Source organism: Diceros bicornis, chromosome 7 (genome assembly GCF_020826845.1).
Source record: "Diceros bicornis minor isolate mBicDic1 chromosome 7, mDicBic1.mat.cur, whole genome shotgun sequence".
Taxonomy (NCBI): domain Eukaryota; kingdom Metazoa; phylum Chordata; class Mammalia; order Perissodactyla; family Rhinocerotidae; genus Diceros; species Diceros bicornis.
The window spans coordinates 40680477-40697379 of record NC_080746.1 but is presented as its reverse complement, the minus strand read 5'-3'; the positions used below and the strand labels follow the sequence as shown (position 1 = coordinate 40697379).

Genomic DNA, 16903 nt, shown 5'->3' with positions numbered 1-16903 from the left:
TTCTCCGTTTCATAAGGGTTATGCTTCAAGTTCTTTGGTTTCAATGCTTGTTCAGATTATCAAGGGTTTCCTACCTGACCAGAAACCTCTCAAGTACTTGCTGAATAGAATGGTTACAGATTGGAGCAACTGCCTTGTAATTTTTATGTCTAGTTTTGTAGCTGTGCATGCATGCATGTTTTGGGGGGTGGGGGAGTGAAGAATAGAAGGGTAGTCAGAAAAAGTCCTCACAGCTTACAAGGCAAAAAGTGGCTTGGGGAGAATTTTTCATATCTGAACAAAATCCCACTCGCCAACGTAGTATTCGGGATGAAGTTGGTTTGATAGGGTGAAACAATACCAATTCCTTGTAGCAAAGCTTACCTTTGGGATAATCTGAAACAAAATGACTACGTTATAATGTTCTGAAACAATTCCTACCACCCTTTTTCTCATAATGTAAAATGCAGATTATGGCACTGGTTTAGGTATAAATACCTTTTACCAGTAGCATTGGCATGTGCCAGCTCAATCTGTTCCTCTTTTCTCAAAGCTAGCCTTGAGAGAAGTCCTACACATTCTTAACAGAAAGTCTCTCCTACAAACTCTCTTATTTCCCATTTTGAATGTACACAGTATTGTGGTGGTGTTATTAACCTAGATTATGAAGATACCGATCCAAAATTCACAATTTTACTGAAAAATTCATTTCAGTTGCTTTTGAATACCCCAAAAAGAGAAGTCTGTCATTTTATTTCAGAATGAGATGGAATGAATACAAATAATTGCTTTCTACTTGCCATCTTGCAGTAAAGTAGCTTTCAGATGAAGAGTTAATCTTCAAAAAATGACCCACTTGTAACTCATTTCCCCATTGATTTCTATATTGTAGGGAACACTGGGAACACATTTAAGATTGAACCAGTCCTGGGCATCATCACTGTTTCCAAAGAACCAGACATGACTATGATGAGTCAGTTTGTCCTGTCAGTCAAAGTCACAGATCAGGGTTCCCCGCCAATGTCTGCCACCGCAATTGTGCGCATCTCTGTCACCATGTCTGATAATTCTCACCCCAAGTTCGCTCACAAAGACTACCAAGCAGAAGTAAATGAAAATGTTGATATTGGAACATCAGTCATTCTAATCTCTGCCATCAGTCAATCTACCCTCATTTATGAAGTCAAAGATGGAAACATTAATGGGATCTTTACCATAAATCCATATTCTGGGGTCATAACCACTCGGAAGGCACTGGATTATGAGCGTACTTCCTCGTATCAGCTCATCATTCAAGCCACTAACATGGCAGGAATGGCTTCCAATGCCACAGTCAATATTCAGATTGTTGATGAAAATGATAACGCCCCAGTTTTTCTCTTTTCTCAGTATTCGGGCAGCCTTAGTGAGGCTGCCCCCATCAATAGCATTGTCAGAAGCTTGGATAACAGCCCACTGGTAATTCGAGCCACTGATGCTGACAGCAACCGGAATGCTCTGCTTGTGTATCAGATTGTGGAGTCCACGGCCAAGAAGTTCTTCACAGTGGACTCCAGTACAGGTGCAATCAGAACAATTGCCAACCTGGACCATGAAACCATTGCCCATTTCCATTTTCATGTGCATGTGAGAGACAGTGGTAGCCCCCAGCTGACTGCAGAGAGTCCCGTTGAAGTCAACATAGAGGTGACAGATGTGAATGATAACCCACCTGTGTTCACTCAGGCTGTGTTTGAGACTGTCTTACTTTTACCTACATATGTTGGAGTGGAGGTTCTGAAAGTTAGTGCCACGGATCCTGACTCTGAGGTGCCCCCTGAACTGACATACAGCCTAATGGAAGGCAGCTTGGATAGTTTTTTAATTGACTCAAATAGTGGAGTGCTGACCATAAAAAACAACAACCTCTCCAAAGATCACTATATGCTGATAGTTAAAGTGTCTGATGGAAAGTTCTACAGTACATCCATGGTCACCATCTTGGTTAAAGAAGCCATGGACAGTGGCCTCCACTTTACACAAAGCTTTTACTCCACCTCAATCTCAGAGAACAACACTAACATAACCAAAGTTGCTATTGTCAATGCCGTTGGAAATCGCCTTAATGAGCCCTTAAAATATAGCATCTTAAACCCAGGAAATAAGTTCAAGATAAAATCTACCTCAGGGGTCATTCAGACCACCGGAGTCCCCTTTGACCGTGAAGAACAAGAGTTATATGAGCTGGTGGTGGAAGCCAGCCGTGAGCTGGACCATCTGCGTGTGGCTAGGGTTGTGGTCAGGGTTAACATCGAAGACATAAACGACAACTCTCCAGTCTTTGTGGGCCTCCCTTACTATGCTGCTGTGCAAGTTGATGCTGAGCCTGGGACTCTGATTTACCAAGTGACAGCCATTGACAAAGATAAAGGTGCAAATGGAGAAGTGACCTATGTCTTACAGGATGACTATGGCCACTTTGAAATTAACCCTAATTCAGGGAATGTTGTTTTAAAAGAAGCATTCAATTCTGACTTGTCCAACATTGAGTATGGAGTCACCATCCTAGCCAAAGATGGTGGAAAACCCTCTTTGTCCACATCCGTGGAACTTCCCATCACTATTGTCAACAAAGCAATGCCTGTGTTTGACAAGCCCTTTTATACAGCATCTGTCAACGAAGACATCAGAATGGACACCCCCATTCTAAGCATCAATGCCACCAGTCCAGAAGGCCAAGGCATCATATATATTATTATTGACGGAGATCTGTATAAACAGTTTAACATTGACTTTGACACCGGGGTCTTGAAAGTCATTAGCCCTTTGGATTATGAAATTACGTCTGTTTACAAGTTGACAGTAAGAGCCAGTGATGCCCTTACTGGTGCCAGGGCTGAAGTCACTGTTGACTTGCTAGTTAATGATGTAAATGACAACCCCCCTATTTTTGATCAACCTACATATAATACAACATTATCTGAAGCATCTCTCATTGGAACACCTGTTTTGCAAGTTGTCTCTACTGATGCAGACTCAGAAAACAATAAAATGGTACATTATCAGATTGTCCAGGATACTTACAACAGCACAGATTATTTTCACATAGACAGTGCAAGCGGCTTAATACTGACAGCACGGATGCTGGACCATGAGTTAGTGCAACACTGCACTTTGAAAGTGAGAGCAACAGATAATGGCTTCCCATCGCTGAGCAGCGAGGTCCTGGTTCATATCTACATCTCAGATGTAAATGACAACCCTCCAGTTTTTAATCAGCTCATCTACGAGTCCTATGTGAGTGAATTAGCCCCCCGGGGCCATTTTGTAACATGTGTGCAAGCCTCTGATGCAGACAGCTCTGATTTTGACCGGTTGGAATATAGCATTTTATCTGGGAATGACCGGACGAGCTTTCTGATGGACAGCAAGAGTGGCATCATCACACTGTCCAACCACCGGAAGCAGCGGATGGAGCCCCTGTACAGTCTCAATGTGTCAGTCTCTGATGGGTTGTTCACCAGCACCGCACAAGTGCATATCAGGGTACTCGGGGCTAACCTGTACAGCCCTGCCTTTTCACAAAGCACCTATGTAGCTGAGGTGAGAGAGAATGCGGCCGCTGGGACAAAGGTAATTCACGTTCGAGCCACAGATGGGGATCCAGGGACATACGGGCAGATCAGCTACGCCATCATCAATGACTTTGCTAAGGATCGATTCCTCATAGACAGCAATGGACAGGTCATCACGACAGAAAGACTCGACCGGGAAAACCCTGTGGAAGGAGACATTAGCATTTTTTTGAGGGCCCTCGATGGTGGAGGGAGAACGACTTTCTGCACTGTGAGGGTAATTGTTGTGGATGAAAATGACAATGCTCCCCAGTTCCTGACAGTGGAATACAGAGCCAGCGTCAGGGCAGACGTTGGAAGGGGACACTTGGTCACTCAGGTTCAAGCCATGGATCCAGACGATGGAGCCAATTCAAGGATTACTTATTCCCTGTATAGCGAGGCCTCGGTCTCAGTGGCTGACCTCCTGGAAATCGATCCTGACAATGGCTGGATGGTCACAAAGGGCAATTTTAACCAGTTGAAAAACACAGTGCTGTCATTCTTTGTCAAAGCAGTAGATGGGGGCATTCCAGTAAAGCACTCCCTCATTCCTGTCTATATCCATGTCTTGCCCCCCGAAACATTCTTGCCTTCATTCACCCAGTCTCAATATTCTTTTACTGTTTCAGAAGATACAGCCATTGGGAGCACGGTGGACACCCTGAGGATTTTGCCCAGTCAGAATGTCAGGTTCAGCACAGTTAATGGAGAACGACTAGAAAATAACAAAGGGAGTGTCTTCATCATAGAACAGGAAACAGGCACGATCAAGCTTGACAAACGCCTTGATCATGAAATTAGCCCAGCTTTCCACTTTAAAGTAGCAGCAACTATACCCCTGGACAAGGTAGACATTGTGTTTACCGTAGATGTAGATATCAAGGTATTGGATTTGAATGACAACAAGCCAGTCTTTGAAACTTCAAGCTATGAGACGATCATAATGGAAGGGATGCCGGTCGGCACCAAACTCACGCAGGTGAGAGCTATTGATGTGGATTGGGGAGCCAATGGGCAGGTCACTTACTCCCTCCACTCGGATTCCCAGCCTGAAAAGGTAATGGAAGCATTCAATATTGACAGCAACACAGGCTGGATCAGTACCTTGAAGGACCTGGATCATGAGACAGACCCTGCATTCACCTTCTCCGTGGTGGCCTCTGACCTCGGAGAGGCCTTCTCTCTTTCTTCCACAGCTTTGGTCTCTGTCAGGGTGACAGATATAAATGACAACGCACCAGTCTTTGCCCATGAGGTGTACCGAGGTAATGTGAAGGAGAGTGACCCACCAGGAGAGGTGGTGGCCGTCCTCAGTACGTGGGACAGAGACACTTCAGACATTAATCGCCAAGTGAGCTACCATATTACAGGTGAGTGCCACCCTCAGTTTCCACTATGTGCTCTGCTTTCTCGAGAAAGATGGAAAGTGGCAGGAGGTAAGAGTAGGAGAGAAAAAGGAAGATGAGATGAGGGACTGAGAGTAATAACACCTCTCTGGGACCGAGTAAGAGATCTCTGAGTAGACAGTTTTTCAGTTGTTGCTTGTTGCTGACTCAGCCTTGTTTGGAATTCATTGGTTTGTCTGCAACAGATTACCCAGATTGCTACCCAGTCTTTGTGTCACTTTTTGTCATTTAAAAAGGAGCCCAGCCACATGTCTCAGCTGAAGAAATGAAAATAACAGCTCTCTTTGGTGGACAGATATATTTTTAACTACATTCCTTTTTCCTACTTTTTGTAGTAGAAAGGAAAACAAATAACTTGATTCTGGAAAGCTTCACTTACAAGTTTCTCCTGGAAGTAAAAATGCATATGCACGTACACGTACACAGTTATACAAATTAGAGGGCATGGTTTGACATTTTGCTGAAAATTCCTAAGTTATAACTCCAAGTCAAAGGGTATTTCTGCTGACAACTCAATTTTCTTGGATCTCTTTTCTTTCTTTCCAAATAGTAAGTAGCGATTCAACGGGAAAGCCAAGATAGACAAATGAGGTCACTCAGAGTGTACAAAAAATGTCACCATTGTTCTGAGGGGCCAAGGATTTCATGTCAGAGTGAAGAAGGGGTGTCACGGATCAGGAATAGCTTTCTGGGGGTGACTGGCCTTCAACTGCAAAGAGGATAGAGTTGGTGATGTGGGAGCAGTCTTTCTAAAAACTATTTGGAGTTTTTAAAGCTAATATTTTGATGTTGTGACATTCAAAGACGGAACATAAGCAAAATGCCAAAAGATTTTAAAGAATCCATCAATACTTGTAGTCTGCTGGCTTCCTTTTAGAAAAACTACATTATTCAAAGTGAAAAATGAATTAATTAGAACGCCCTCAAGACACAGAATCTGCTTAAGTATGTTAGTGAGAAAGTTAATTAATCACTGCAGAATAAGATCCACAGGAGAGCCTGTGTGTCAGTGCTTGGGTTTGCCACACTTCTCTTTATTCTTCTCCTTTTCCTTTATGGAACTATTTTCTTGACGATGTTTTTTGTTCAAAGCTCTCTATGCATTTATGCTTTATCTGATACCTTCCATTTGGGGTTTTTTTTTTTCACTATAATGTATATTTCTGCAGTAAAGACATGAGCGATAGTGGTAAAGAAAGAAAGGTGAGTAAAGCATCACTTTGATTTATTTGCATTCAGTTTCAGACAAAAAGCTTTTTAGGCATTCTGGGGGATACTTTTCCATTTGGAAGAATTCTAAATACTCAGCTTTAATTATTTATGCATTGTCTCTGAATTCTCAGTGGATGATTTAAAGGGACCGTCCCGTCGACTTTACCAAAGTAATGAGAACAGAGTAGCTTAAAGCTACTGTTACTACAAAAAGTGCCAACCACCAACTGATTTTAATTAGATTTAACTTTTGCTCTTGATGTAACACAACTTGGCTGTGCTGCCTCATATTAACAGAAGACGATTAATCATTTTATTTAACAAAAGAACAGTGTGGGTCTGCACCTAAAGCATTGAATAGTGAGGTTAAATTTGTGCGTGCTGAAATAATATTCAACTGAAGCATAGTTGGATCCTAGCCAGTGGCAGAGGAAAGTGATATCCCAGGGAGGACCCCAAGCCTCGCCAGAGCAGTTTCCTCATTCTTGACACTATGACATGTGGGGCCCGATAAGTCTTTGTTGTAGGTGGCTGTTCTGTGCATTGTAGGATGATTAGCAGTGTCTCTGGCCTCAGCCCGATGGATTCCAGCAGCAGCACCACCACCACCCCTGATGTGACATTCAAAAATGTCTCCAGACTTTCACAAATGTTCCTGGGGAGGGGAGGTGGGACAATGCCACTTCCAGTTGAGAACCGCTGCCCTAGAGGAATGTACAGCTCTCCCCTTTTCTGCGCTGTCTGCCAAATATGGTCCATTTATTCCATGGTTGCCTCACACTGTTGAGGCCGCTAGACTGACCTCCCCCAATGCTTTATAATCGAGAGTGCAGTCCACCACTTCCCACCCAATCCTTCTGGCAGAACCGTGATTTTTGCCCTCTGCTCTTTTAAATATTCATTGTAACAAAGTGAATGGCTCCACTTTTTCAACAAAGTAGCAGCCAGTGTGCAGTATGCTTTCCTTATTTATTTGTTTATTGTCAGTCTTCCCTACTAGAATGTGAGCTCCACCACAGAGCAGGGATTTTTGTCAGTTCTGTCCACTACTGTAGTCCTACTGCCTGGAACAGTGCCTGGCCCAGAGCAGGTGATAAATACTTGTTGATCCAAATGAATGAAATGTTGATGATCTAACTGGATTCCTGGCTTCTTGCCGGTTGTCTTGTCCAGTCTTTCTCCATGTTTGAAGTAACATTATCTCCCTCTTGGGGATTAGAAGGTCAAGGTAGTTTTCTTCCCTCTCGTTATCTTGTTCTCCAATGATGTAGGAAAGTGATGTTGCTGGGACCACTGTCAGTGTTTTCAGCAGCATAACAAGCTGTTCCACGTCATCTCTTCTACTTTTCTTCCGCTTTCCCCAGCTTCGTTCTGACAAATTTGATCTAATTGCCGTGCTTATCTTTGACCTGCTCCTTAAATGACCCCTCGTTAGGGCTATTTAATACTAATGAGTCTTCCTCTGTCACACTAACTTTTCTCCCCCCACGCTCCAGTCCTTATAAGAAGAGAGCAGCTGTATGACAAAGCCTTCATTAAAGATTCCTTAATAGACCTGACTGCCTTTCTTTGATCGCATAATCAACAGCTAATGGAATTGTCTTGGTAACAAGAGCTATAGTGTATTACATCCTCTCTTGAGACAAAGTGGAAAGACAGTTGCATCATCCCCCAGAAGAGGATTGATTGTTCACAATCTGAATTTGATTGTCCTTAAGGGGAACTAAACAGGAGATCATCTCCAGCTTCTCTAAGTGCATTTTATTCTCTTGGAAAGTTACTGTTTTACCTTCCACACAAGCCAAGCATATAAATATCGTGCTTTGTTGCCGTTGAATCAAAAGAATGTATCAATTTTTTTCGGTATCATAAATGATACAGTTTGAGGAGCACCTGGATGACCTCACAAGGCCTCTCACTGTAGGTGTAGATCAAAGCATTCCATTGCACAGCTTCAAAAACTCTTTTTTCACTGCAGGAGGGAACCCTCGAGGAAGGTTTGCCCTGGGCCTGGTGCAGAGTGAGTGGAAGGTCTATGTGAAGAGACCTCTAGATAGAGAAGAACAAGACATTTACTTCCTCAATATCACTGCCACCGACGGGCTCTTTGTCACACAGGCCGTGGTGGAAGTGACTGTCAGTGATGTGAATGACAACAGCCCAGTGTGTGATCAGGTGAGATTTGCAGATACGTTGCTGCCTCTTACTCTTCTTTTCTAAAATTAAATCAAAACCCATTTCACTTTCCTTCTTAAGGCCAGGCTAATTTCTGCTCTTATCTCCTTGATTAGTGAGCTCCAGTTGAATATTAGAGGGTAGGAGTTGGAGTCTGGGATGAAATGTTATAAAGGAACAGGTAGCAAGATCAGGTACCTAATTTTGCCCCCGCCCAAAACAAAACCAAAACCATGAGTCTTAAAATTAAATAATTTTTAAGGAATCATCAAGGACCTTATGACTTATTCTGTCTAAATCACTGATTTCACAAAAGAGAAATGGACCACTCAAAAGCATAAGTCATTTGTTTAAATTTACATAGCTGGTTAGTGGCAATATTGGTAATAGACCCAGGTCTCCAGGTTCCTCATGGAGTAGGCTTTCCACTCCAGTACAAAACATGACAGCCAATGCAAGAGGCCAGGACTAGGTTTATATTCTTTCTTACTGAAATTAAATCATGATTAATTTACTTTTTCTTTACCATGTGGACCAAGAGACAGTATTGGTATTCTGTAGCTTAGAAAAGTGTTGTGGGCCGGCCCCGTGGCTTAGCGGTTAAGTGCGCGCGCTCCGCTACTGGCGGCCCAGGTTCGGATCCCGGACGCGCACCGACGCATCACTTCTCCGGCCATGCTGAGGCCGTGTCCCACATGCAGCAACTGGAAGGATGTGCAACTATGACATACAACTATCTACTGGGGCTTTGGGGTAAAAAAAGGAGGAGGATTGGCAATAGATGTTAGCTCAGAGACAGTCTTCCTCAGCAAAAAGAGGAGGATTAGCATGGATGAGAGCTCGGGGCTGATCTTCCTCACAGAACAAAAAAAAGTGTTGCAAATATTTAATCTCTCATACTAATGCCAAGTGTTAGTGGTGGCTCTTTAAAGAGTCAGAGGGTCCCAAGGACTCACTGAGGCTTAACAGAAAAAGAGAACCATGATCAATATGTGATGTGTGTCCTGGTTCCACCAGGGCAGGGATTTTTATCTGTTTTCTTCACCATTGTATTCCTAGCACCTACTGTGTAGCACATAGTAGATGCTCAGCCAGTATTTGTTGAATGAATGAGCATGGGAGGGGTGGGGCAGCAGATATACTATGTTTCATCATATATTGTAAGATAGTTCCGTGCTGAAGGGAAAAAGATAGCAAAAGCTGTTATATGAATGCATTTTTAAAGAAATAATTTATAACGCTCAACATGGCAACTTCCCCACAAATACTGATGATTTAATTAGCTCTCTTTACTTTTGCTTAGGTTGCGTATACAGCATTATTTCCCGAAGACATTCCATCAAATAAAATCATCCTGAAGGTCAGTGCTAAGGATGCCGATATTGGATCCAATGGAGATATACGATACTCACTCTATGGATCTGGAAACAATGAATTTTTTCTAGATCCAGAAAGTGGTAAGGTGAAATTTATTCTTTGAGTAAATGCCGTCGTTAAGCCATGAGAGAAGTGCAACTTTCACGTGGTCTCATCACTAGTGGGTAGTTAGTATACAAGAGACTTGATATGATGTCCTGCTATCTTGGACTCTAGAGAATCCTAGCTGCGTTTGGTATCTGATGATGGGTGCTCTGGAACACACAAACTTTATTTATAAACTTATAAAACTTGCCCTGACTTTACCTAGGTTTATCAGTGTCAAGTAATCAGATGTGTCTAGTCGCTCCTCCTGCTTCTCATGTTCATGAATTAAGGCATCTGTCCTAAAAAGACTATATATAAGATTTCACCACAAACGCACATTGCCATGAAAACCAGACAGCAATGCATAGTAAGGAGAGTTTTTCTTTGTTCAAGTCCCTTTTGGGTCCTTTCCTGATGCTTATTAACACAATTGTTTGGTTTTTATTAAACATTCCTGCTTAGTTTCTCCAAGGGTATGAGCCCTCAGATTTGCTTACATATACAGGTAAAACTTATAAGGTGAAAGGTTATGTAAGCTAAAGGCAGATGCCTGCATTGAAGGCCAGAGCTGATGGAAAAGATTTTTTCTATGGAAATAAATTATTTCAGTGTTGTATATTGGATAGTCCATCCAATGGCAACTTTTAAATGAATTGTAAAGATCAAATAGCTCGCATATTTCCAGTGCGGTGTTGGTCTGAGTGAACAATAGCTGTTGAGTCTCCAAAAGGTAGTATCTCTTCCCTGCCCCATTCCCATGTCATCTGTATCCTACAGGAAAGCGCTGAGCTATATAGTAATATATGACTTGGCTGTATGGGGCTGATGATTGTTTATTCGATAGCTAACATTTATTGAGTAGGTAGTAGACGTAAAAGAACTTTGGGGATATTTGTGGTGGACTCCAAGATGAACAAAACAAACCACGCCCAAGGGATATTGTAACCCAGTGGGGAAGACAGACCAGTAAGCCAATAATAATAATAATAATGAAAGGCAGAATGAAATGAGTGCCCAGGAGAGATATCAAGGGAGTCATATCCGGGCACAGAGGAAGAAGTAGCTAATATTCTGATGAGAGAAAAAAGGAAACTGTTTTAAAGAAGAGCTGGCATTTGAACTGAGCCAGGATTCTAGGAGCTAAAAAAGGACACTGCTGGCCATGGGGGCTGCATGAGCAGAGAGCAGGGCACATCCAGGTAATGTCATGTACAACATTGTCACTGGTGAAAGGAGCTATAGAATGGCTAGTGAAAAAAGTAGTGGGAAAAATAACTTTAGGCCAGATCGTGGAGGGTCTTGAATACCCAACTGAAAAACCACTGGACATTTTTGAGCAGGAGAGGGAAATGATCCAGCTTATGTTTGAGAACTGGCTTTAGCAGGGAAGCCATAGGAGGAATTGCTTTATAAGTATAGATGGCTTGGTCCAAATAATGTCTATGAATTTTATTTTTATTTAAGAGTAATAATATTTCATGAGTCGTACTGTTCACCAAATAGCATGTATTCAGGTCTGTCTCTGTGCTTGTTGTCATTATCTGTTGAAACTTAAACAACAATAAAAACCTCTCTACAGGGGCTGATGCCCAGCACCTGTACAGCTATTCCAATGGTTAAAATGCAGACATAACATCCCTCCATGCTGCTGTCCCAAGCTCCTCATGTATTCCTCCACCAGAACCCTCTCCCAGCAACCACAGGCCCTTCCACAATCCAGCAAGTAGGGTCCACCCTGGCACAGTAGGAGTCCTTCAAGACTTCTTTCTGCTAAAGTCATCCTCTGTTTTAATATTTCATTTTCCTCTAAAAGATGGGCTAAAAAGATGTTGAGTATCTGGAAGCAAAGAGACTGCCCCTCCTGGGTCTATGGATTATTGGCATGATTGACTATCAAAGAACTATCCCATTTTCTATGCTTTTTCTGAAGATATAGCAGAAATCAAATCATAGCTGATCTCTAGAGCAGATCTTGAGAGGTATAAAGAAGTACGGAGCTTCTCTGTGTAGCCCAAAGAAAGAACCCTTGATAACAGAGGTTTCGTGGTGGGATTAATTAATTTGAAGATCATACAGCTGGTTTGTTGTTGCATCCAGAGTCCTGTAAATTTTTCCCTGATGCTTAAAAAACTTGAATTTGCTCTATTTTTCAAAGTATGAGGCACTTGAGCCAAATGTTATTGGTCCTTTCTGTACTGGGGATTCTTTAAATAATTGATTCTCTGCTCTTCAAAGAAAGGCAGTTTTTGAAAAGCCAGGCCAACCGTGCCATCATATATTTTCACAGGTGAGTTAAAAACCTTGGCTCAGTTGGACCGTGAGAGGGTCCCTGTGTACAGCCTGATTGCCAGGGCCACCGACGGGGGTGGCAGGTTCTGCCAATCCGATGTGCGCCTGATCCTGGAGGACGTGAATGATAACCCCCCTGTGTTTTCTTCTGACCACTACGACGCCTGTGTCTATGAGAACACGGCCACCAAGGCGCTGTTGACCAGAGTTCAAGCCACGGATCCCGACGTTGGTAAGTCAGCTGTCAGTTACACTGATGGGGTGTCTCCTTGTTCACGCATTTGACACATCTTCATTTGCTGCCTTTCTTTTAGTTTGATCAGCCCACCTTGGTTCCTTATGAGAACATGTACATTAACCCACGTTTCAGCTCTTCCTCTGATGCACTTCATAGGCATGAGAGAACTCTGCAAGATGTCCTCCCTCCTCTTTCTAGGGTTTGAAGAAGTGATAGTATGAATTCCTTTACCTTTTAACAAAGGGTTTGGGGATTTTTTTTTAACCTTTAGAATAAAAATAATAGCTTTCTTACTGGCCCATTCCTCCTGAACATAGTTAAAATGCTGTTGTGTGTAGCAGGGAGAATTCGTTTCCACTTCTGTAAAGAATTGCATCACATGCTTCAGCTGAAATATGACAATCTTGATTTATTGTAGTGCCCCATAGTGCAAAGACCAATTACTAAATGTGCTGCCAGTCCAATGTGGCTTTTTTTTAAACTGCCATTTTCCAGAGTATTTTGGTCATGTATAAACTGACATTACTAGGCAGGGTGGGGGTGGGAGAGATAAGAAGGAATTAGAATTCAAAGTTGCTAATAAAGTTTGTGTTCAAATCCACTTTACATAATGAGATGGTGAGTTAGAAAAGACGGGAGTTAATTGCTAGGTAGTCATTCTGAGAATGCATAAGTTATTGAGGTGACTGCGTGATGGAATATAAATACGAGGGCATATAGACAGCCTCTTGGTTGTGCATTCTAAGAGCTGTAAATCAGAGGACTAGGGAATGATTGGGTGTGTCTGCTATGCTGAACAGGCCTTTATATAATTCAGTGTCTTATTGCTTAATTCTGAATTGAAAGAAAAATTATTGGACTAATGGAAAAGTAAATACATGATAATTAGTTGAAAACAAATGTAGAGCCCAGCGTCTCTGCATATTTCCCCTTAGAGAAATTAGTGGCTACATTTTGAATTATTGCTCTTACCACGTTAGCATAATTTTCAAGGCTGAGAACCAACCTTTTAAAAGTCTGCATATTATAAAGCTTGGTAAAAAAATGGCAAACAGTAAAAGACTCTCTTATTGATATATAATTATGTAATAACTACAAAAACTCTTTTTTAAAGGAGGATTAGCAAACATTCTCTGGACACTTACTAGAAGATTTTTGGGGAAAAGAGGACAGAAATCATGCAAATGAATCTCTTAATAATTTAAACTTGACTTTGAGACTGTGGATCATTGATGAAATTTTAAGACTTAAATTTTTTTTTATTTTAAATTAAATTAAAATTCCAATTTTTAAAAATTGGAATTTTTCTACTCAGTTCCTCTATGAAGGAATTGGATGTGCTCTAGAGATTGGAGACAGAAGGAGTCTGATTAGTGCACATGGTGTTTCAGACAGTGGGAGTGGGGAGATGTTATTGACTCATAGACATGGCTGTGGTGAAGAATACAGTTAGCTCTGTCCTGCTTTTCACTTCTTTTTTTTTTTTCTTTTGAGGTAGATCAGCCCTGAGCTAACATCCGTTGCCAATCCTCCTCTTTTTGCTGAGGAAGACTGGCCCAGGGCTAACATCTGTGCCCGTCTTCCTCCACTTTATATGGGATGCTGCCACAGCATGGCTTGACAAGCAGTATGTCAGTGCACGCCTGGGATCTGAACCGGCAAACCCTGGGCCACCGAAACGGAGCAGGTGCACTTAAACCCTATGCCACCTGGCCGGCCCGCCTCCTTTTCACTTCTGATACAGCTGGTTGGCATTTGGGGAAGAAGGGATGACTAGACTCTAGGCATTTAGCAGAGCAGAGATGAAAAGTCTTTAAAGGACCAAACCCAGAACAAGGACCTTATCAGCACCTCGCTCTGCTCATTTGCACTGTTAGCAAAAGGCTTACATTCAGAGCTTCAAATAGAGACAGAGATATAACTGCTGCTGACACCTGTATATAAAGTGAACTCACCAGGCCATTGTATCAGCATCTGGAAAACTCTAGCATAGCACACCAGATTCTGGTTCATTTTCTCAGTTTTTGTAGAACTCACTTAGCTTTAAAAAATAAAAGAACTGAGGGGCCAGCCCAGTGGCACAGCAGTTAAGTTCGCACGCTCCACTTTGGCAGCCTGGGGTTCACAGGTTCGGATTCCAGTCACACACCAACGCACCGTTTATGCTGTAGCACCGTCCCATATAAAGTAGAGGAAGATGGGCATGGATGTTAGCCCAGGGCCAATCTTCCTCAGCAAAAAAGAGGAGGATTGGCAACAGATGTTAGCTCAGGGCTAATCTTCCTCAAAAATAAATAAATAAATAATAAATAAATAAAATAAAAGAACTAGAATAGCTGGGGAAGAACAAATGAACACTTCTGAAAACACAAACTGAGCGCCTACTGTGTCCCAGGCACCACGCTGAGGAAGTGGGTGTGAAGGTCTCCGTCAGAGCTTGCAGGGGGATTCCAGGAGCAGTGGCATCAGTCTGAGCTGTGACAAAACCAACATTCTCCAGAGTCCCTGGGTATCAGCGACTGGCGGCTTATGCCATTTTCATTAGCAGCCTGGTCAGAACACTTACTTCCCCAGGAGTACCCATTTCTCGGTCTTTCATAAGGGACCAGAAACAAGCGTGAGCTGTGTACTGAAGTTTACCAGGTTGTCGAGTGGGCAACTCACCTGGGGTCCAAACTGAACCTCTGACCTGAGGCTGTTTGCACACGAATCCTTAGACTAAATCCATCCCTCTAGTGTCTTTAATTTGGCTTATATACAGTGTTCAAAAAAGTTTGAATTAGTTGTCAATACTTACAAGTCAGGAGATTTTTATTAGAAATTTCCATTTCTGGCATTTTGTAAAAACAGCAACAGCACTGAGAAGACTCAGCAATTCCAGGCACCGTCCCACAATGGCAGAAGCTAAATAGCAGCCGCCTCCTTGATATGAGCCAGCCCTCACCCTCCCGATCCCCAGCCACTTCGGTTGTTTCTGTTACCGCCTGTCCTCACAGGCGTTCACAACCCCTTCTCTAAATGACAAGGAAATGTGTGATTTTTTTTAAACTTTTTATTTTCAAATAATGATGGGTTCACAGGAAGTTGAGAAAAATATACAGGCGGTCACACGTACCTTTCACCCAGCACTTCCCGCCCAATGATGACGTGTCACATAAGTGAAGTACACGATCAGATTCTGGCATATGTGTGTGTGTATTCTAAGCAGTTTTATCACCTGTGCAGCTTCATGTAACCACCACCACATTTGTCCACAAGGTTCCCTCCTGCCACCCCTTCATAGCCACACCGACGTCCTTCCCGCACATCTTTCCCAGTCCCTAACCCCTGGCAACCACTAATCTCCATATCTGTAATTTTTTAATTTCAAAAATGTTATTTAAATGGAATTATATAGTCTGTAACCTTTTGAAATTGCCTTCTTTCACTCAGTATCATTCCCTTGAGATTCATCCAAGTTGCCTAATTGATTGATCCTAGTGAAGAACATTTGTGCAAATAATGAGGCTTTTTGGTTCATGAAACTTCTTTTAAGTGTATTCTTTTTTTTTTTCCTGAGGAAGGTTCGCCGTGAGCTAACATCTGTTGCCGATCTTCCTCTTTTTGCTTGAGGAAGATTAGCCCTGAGCTAACATCTGTGCCAATCTTCCTCTATTTTTTGTATGTGGTTCGCTGCCACAGCATGGCTGCCAATGAGTGGTATAGATCCATGCCTGGGAATTGAACCCAGGCCGCCAAAGTGGAGCATGCCGAACTTTACCACTAGGCCATGGGGTCAGCCCCTAAGCATATTCTTTCACCTGAATTTATAAATTATTTCACCAGCATTTGGCTACAGCATATACTAAGTCACTATAGCTTGCAGAGAAAAGACAAGGACTATGTATTAATCGGCAATCTGATTCCATAGCTTCATGAATTCAAAGCTCTTACACATGACTTGCTAAACTTCCATATCCTGGCTTTCTAATTCTAAAAATATTATTGCTTTTAGCCAAACAACTCTTTCCTATGCCAAATTCATTATTCATAATGAACCAAGACTTAATGTTAGAGTAACTATCTAGGTCAGGAATAAAATAAAAACAGAAGAGGACAAGATAATCGTAACACCCGTTTTATGAGTTCTATGAAATAGCTTGGCAACTTCTAGATTTTATCATCAAATTCTTAGGTTTCCTGTAAAATGTGATGTCCTCAATTCCATGACTTTATGACCTAATATTTATAAAAATTTAATCTTTTCAGTAAAGATTAGGAGACCTTGTGTTTCACTACTCTTCGGGGTCAATATCTTATGATTTGATCTACCTCTTAGAGATAGGATTTGTTTCCAGGTTCCCAATTTTGAGGGGGTTTTTTAAGCTGGGAAAGGGAATATGCAGTCATGAAGATTAGAGCTAAAATCTACAACCATCTTAGGGAAAGTGACATGAAAATAAAATGTAAATCTGCACTGGAAAATATACTGTAGTCCATGATGTATTGAGAGGCCGATTTCCAGATATTTGAGATACAAGAGGACTTGTTTTTCTTCTCGTGGA

The 16903-nt window shown here is 42.1% G+C and overlaps 1 protein-coding gene across 1 annotated transcript in view; it reads left to right on the top strand.

Annotated features, from left to right (window-relative positions):
- The window catches only part of FAT3 (FAT atypical cadherin 3), a 605429-nt gene that overhangs the window by 514267 nt on the left and 74259 nt on the right, over nt 1–16903 (top strand). The window contains exons 10-13 of the mRNA XM_058545418.1: nt 872–4945; nt 8172–8368; nt 9672–9825; nt 12120–12353. Coding sequence (XP_058401401.1) covers nt 872–4945; nt 8172–8368; nt 9672–9825; nt 12120–12353 — 4659 coding nt within the window. The remainder of the gene's footprint in view (nt 1–871; nt 4946–8171; nt 8369–9671; nt 9826–12119; nt 12354–16903) is intronic.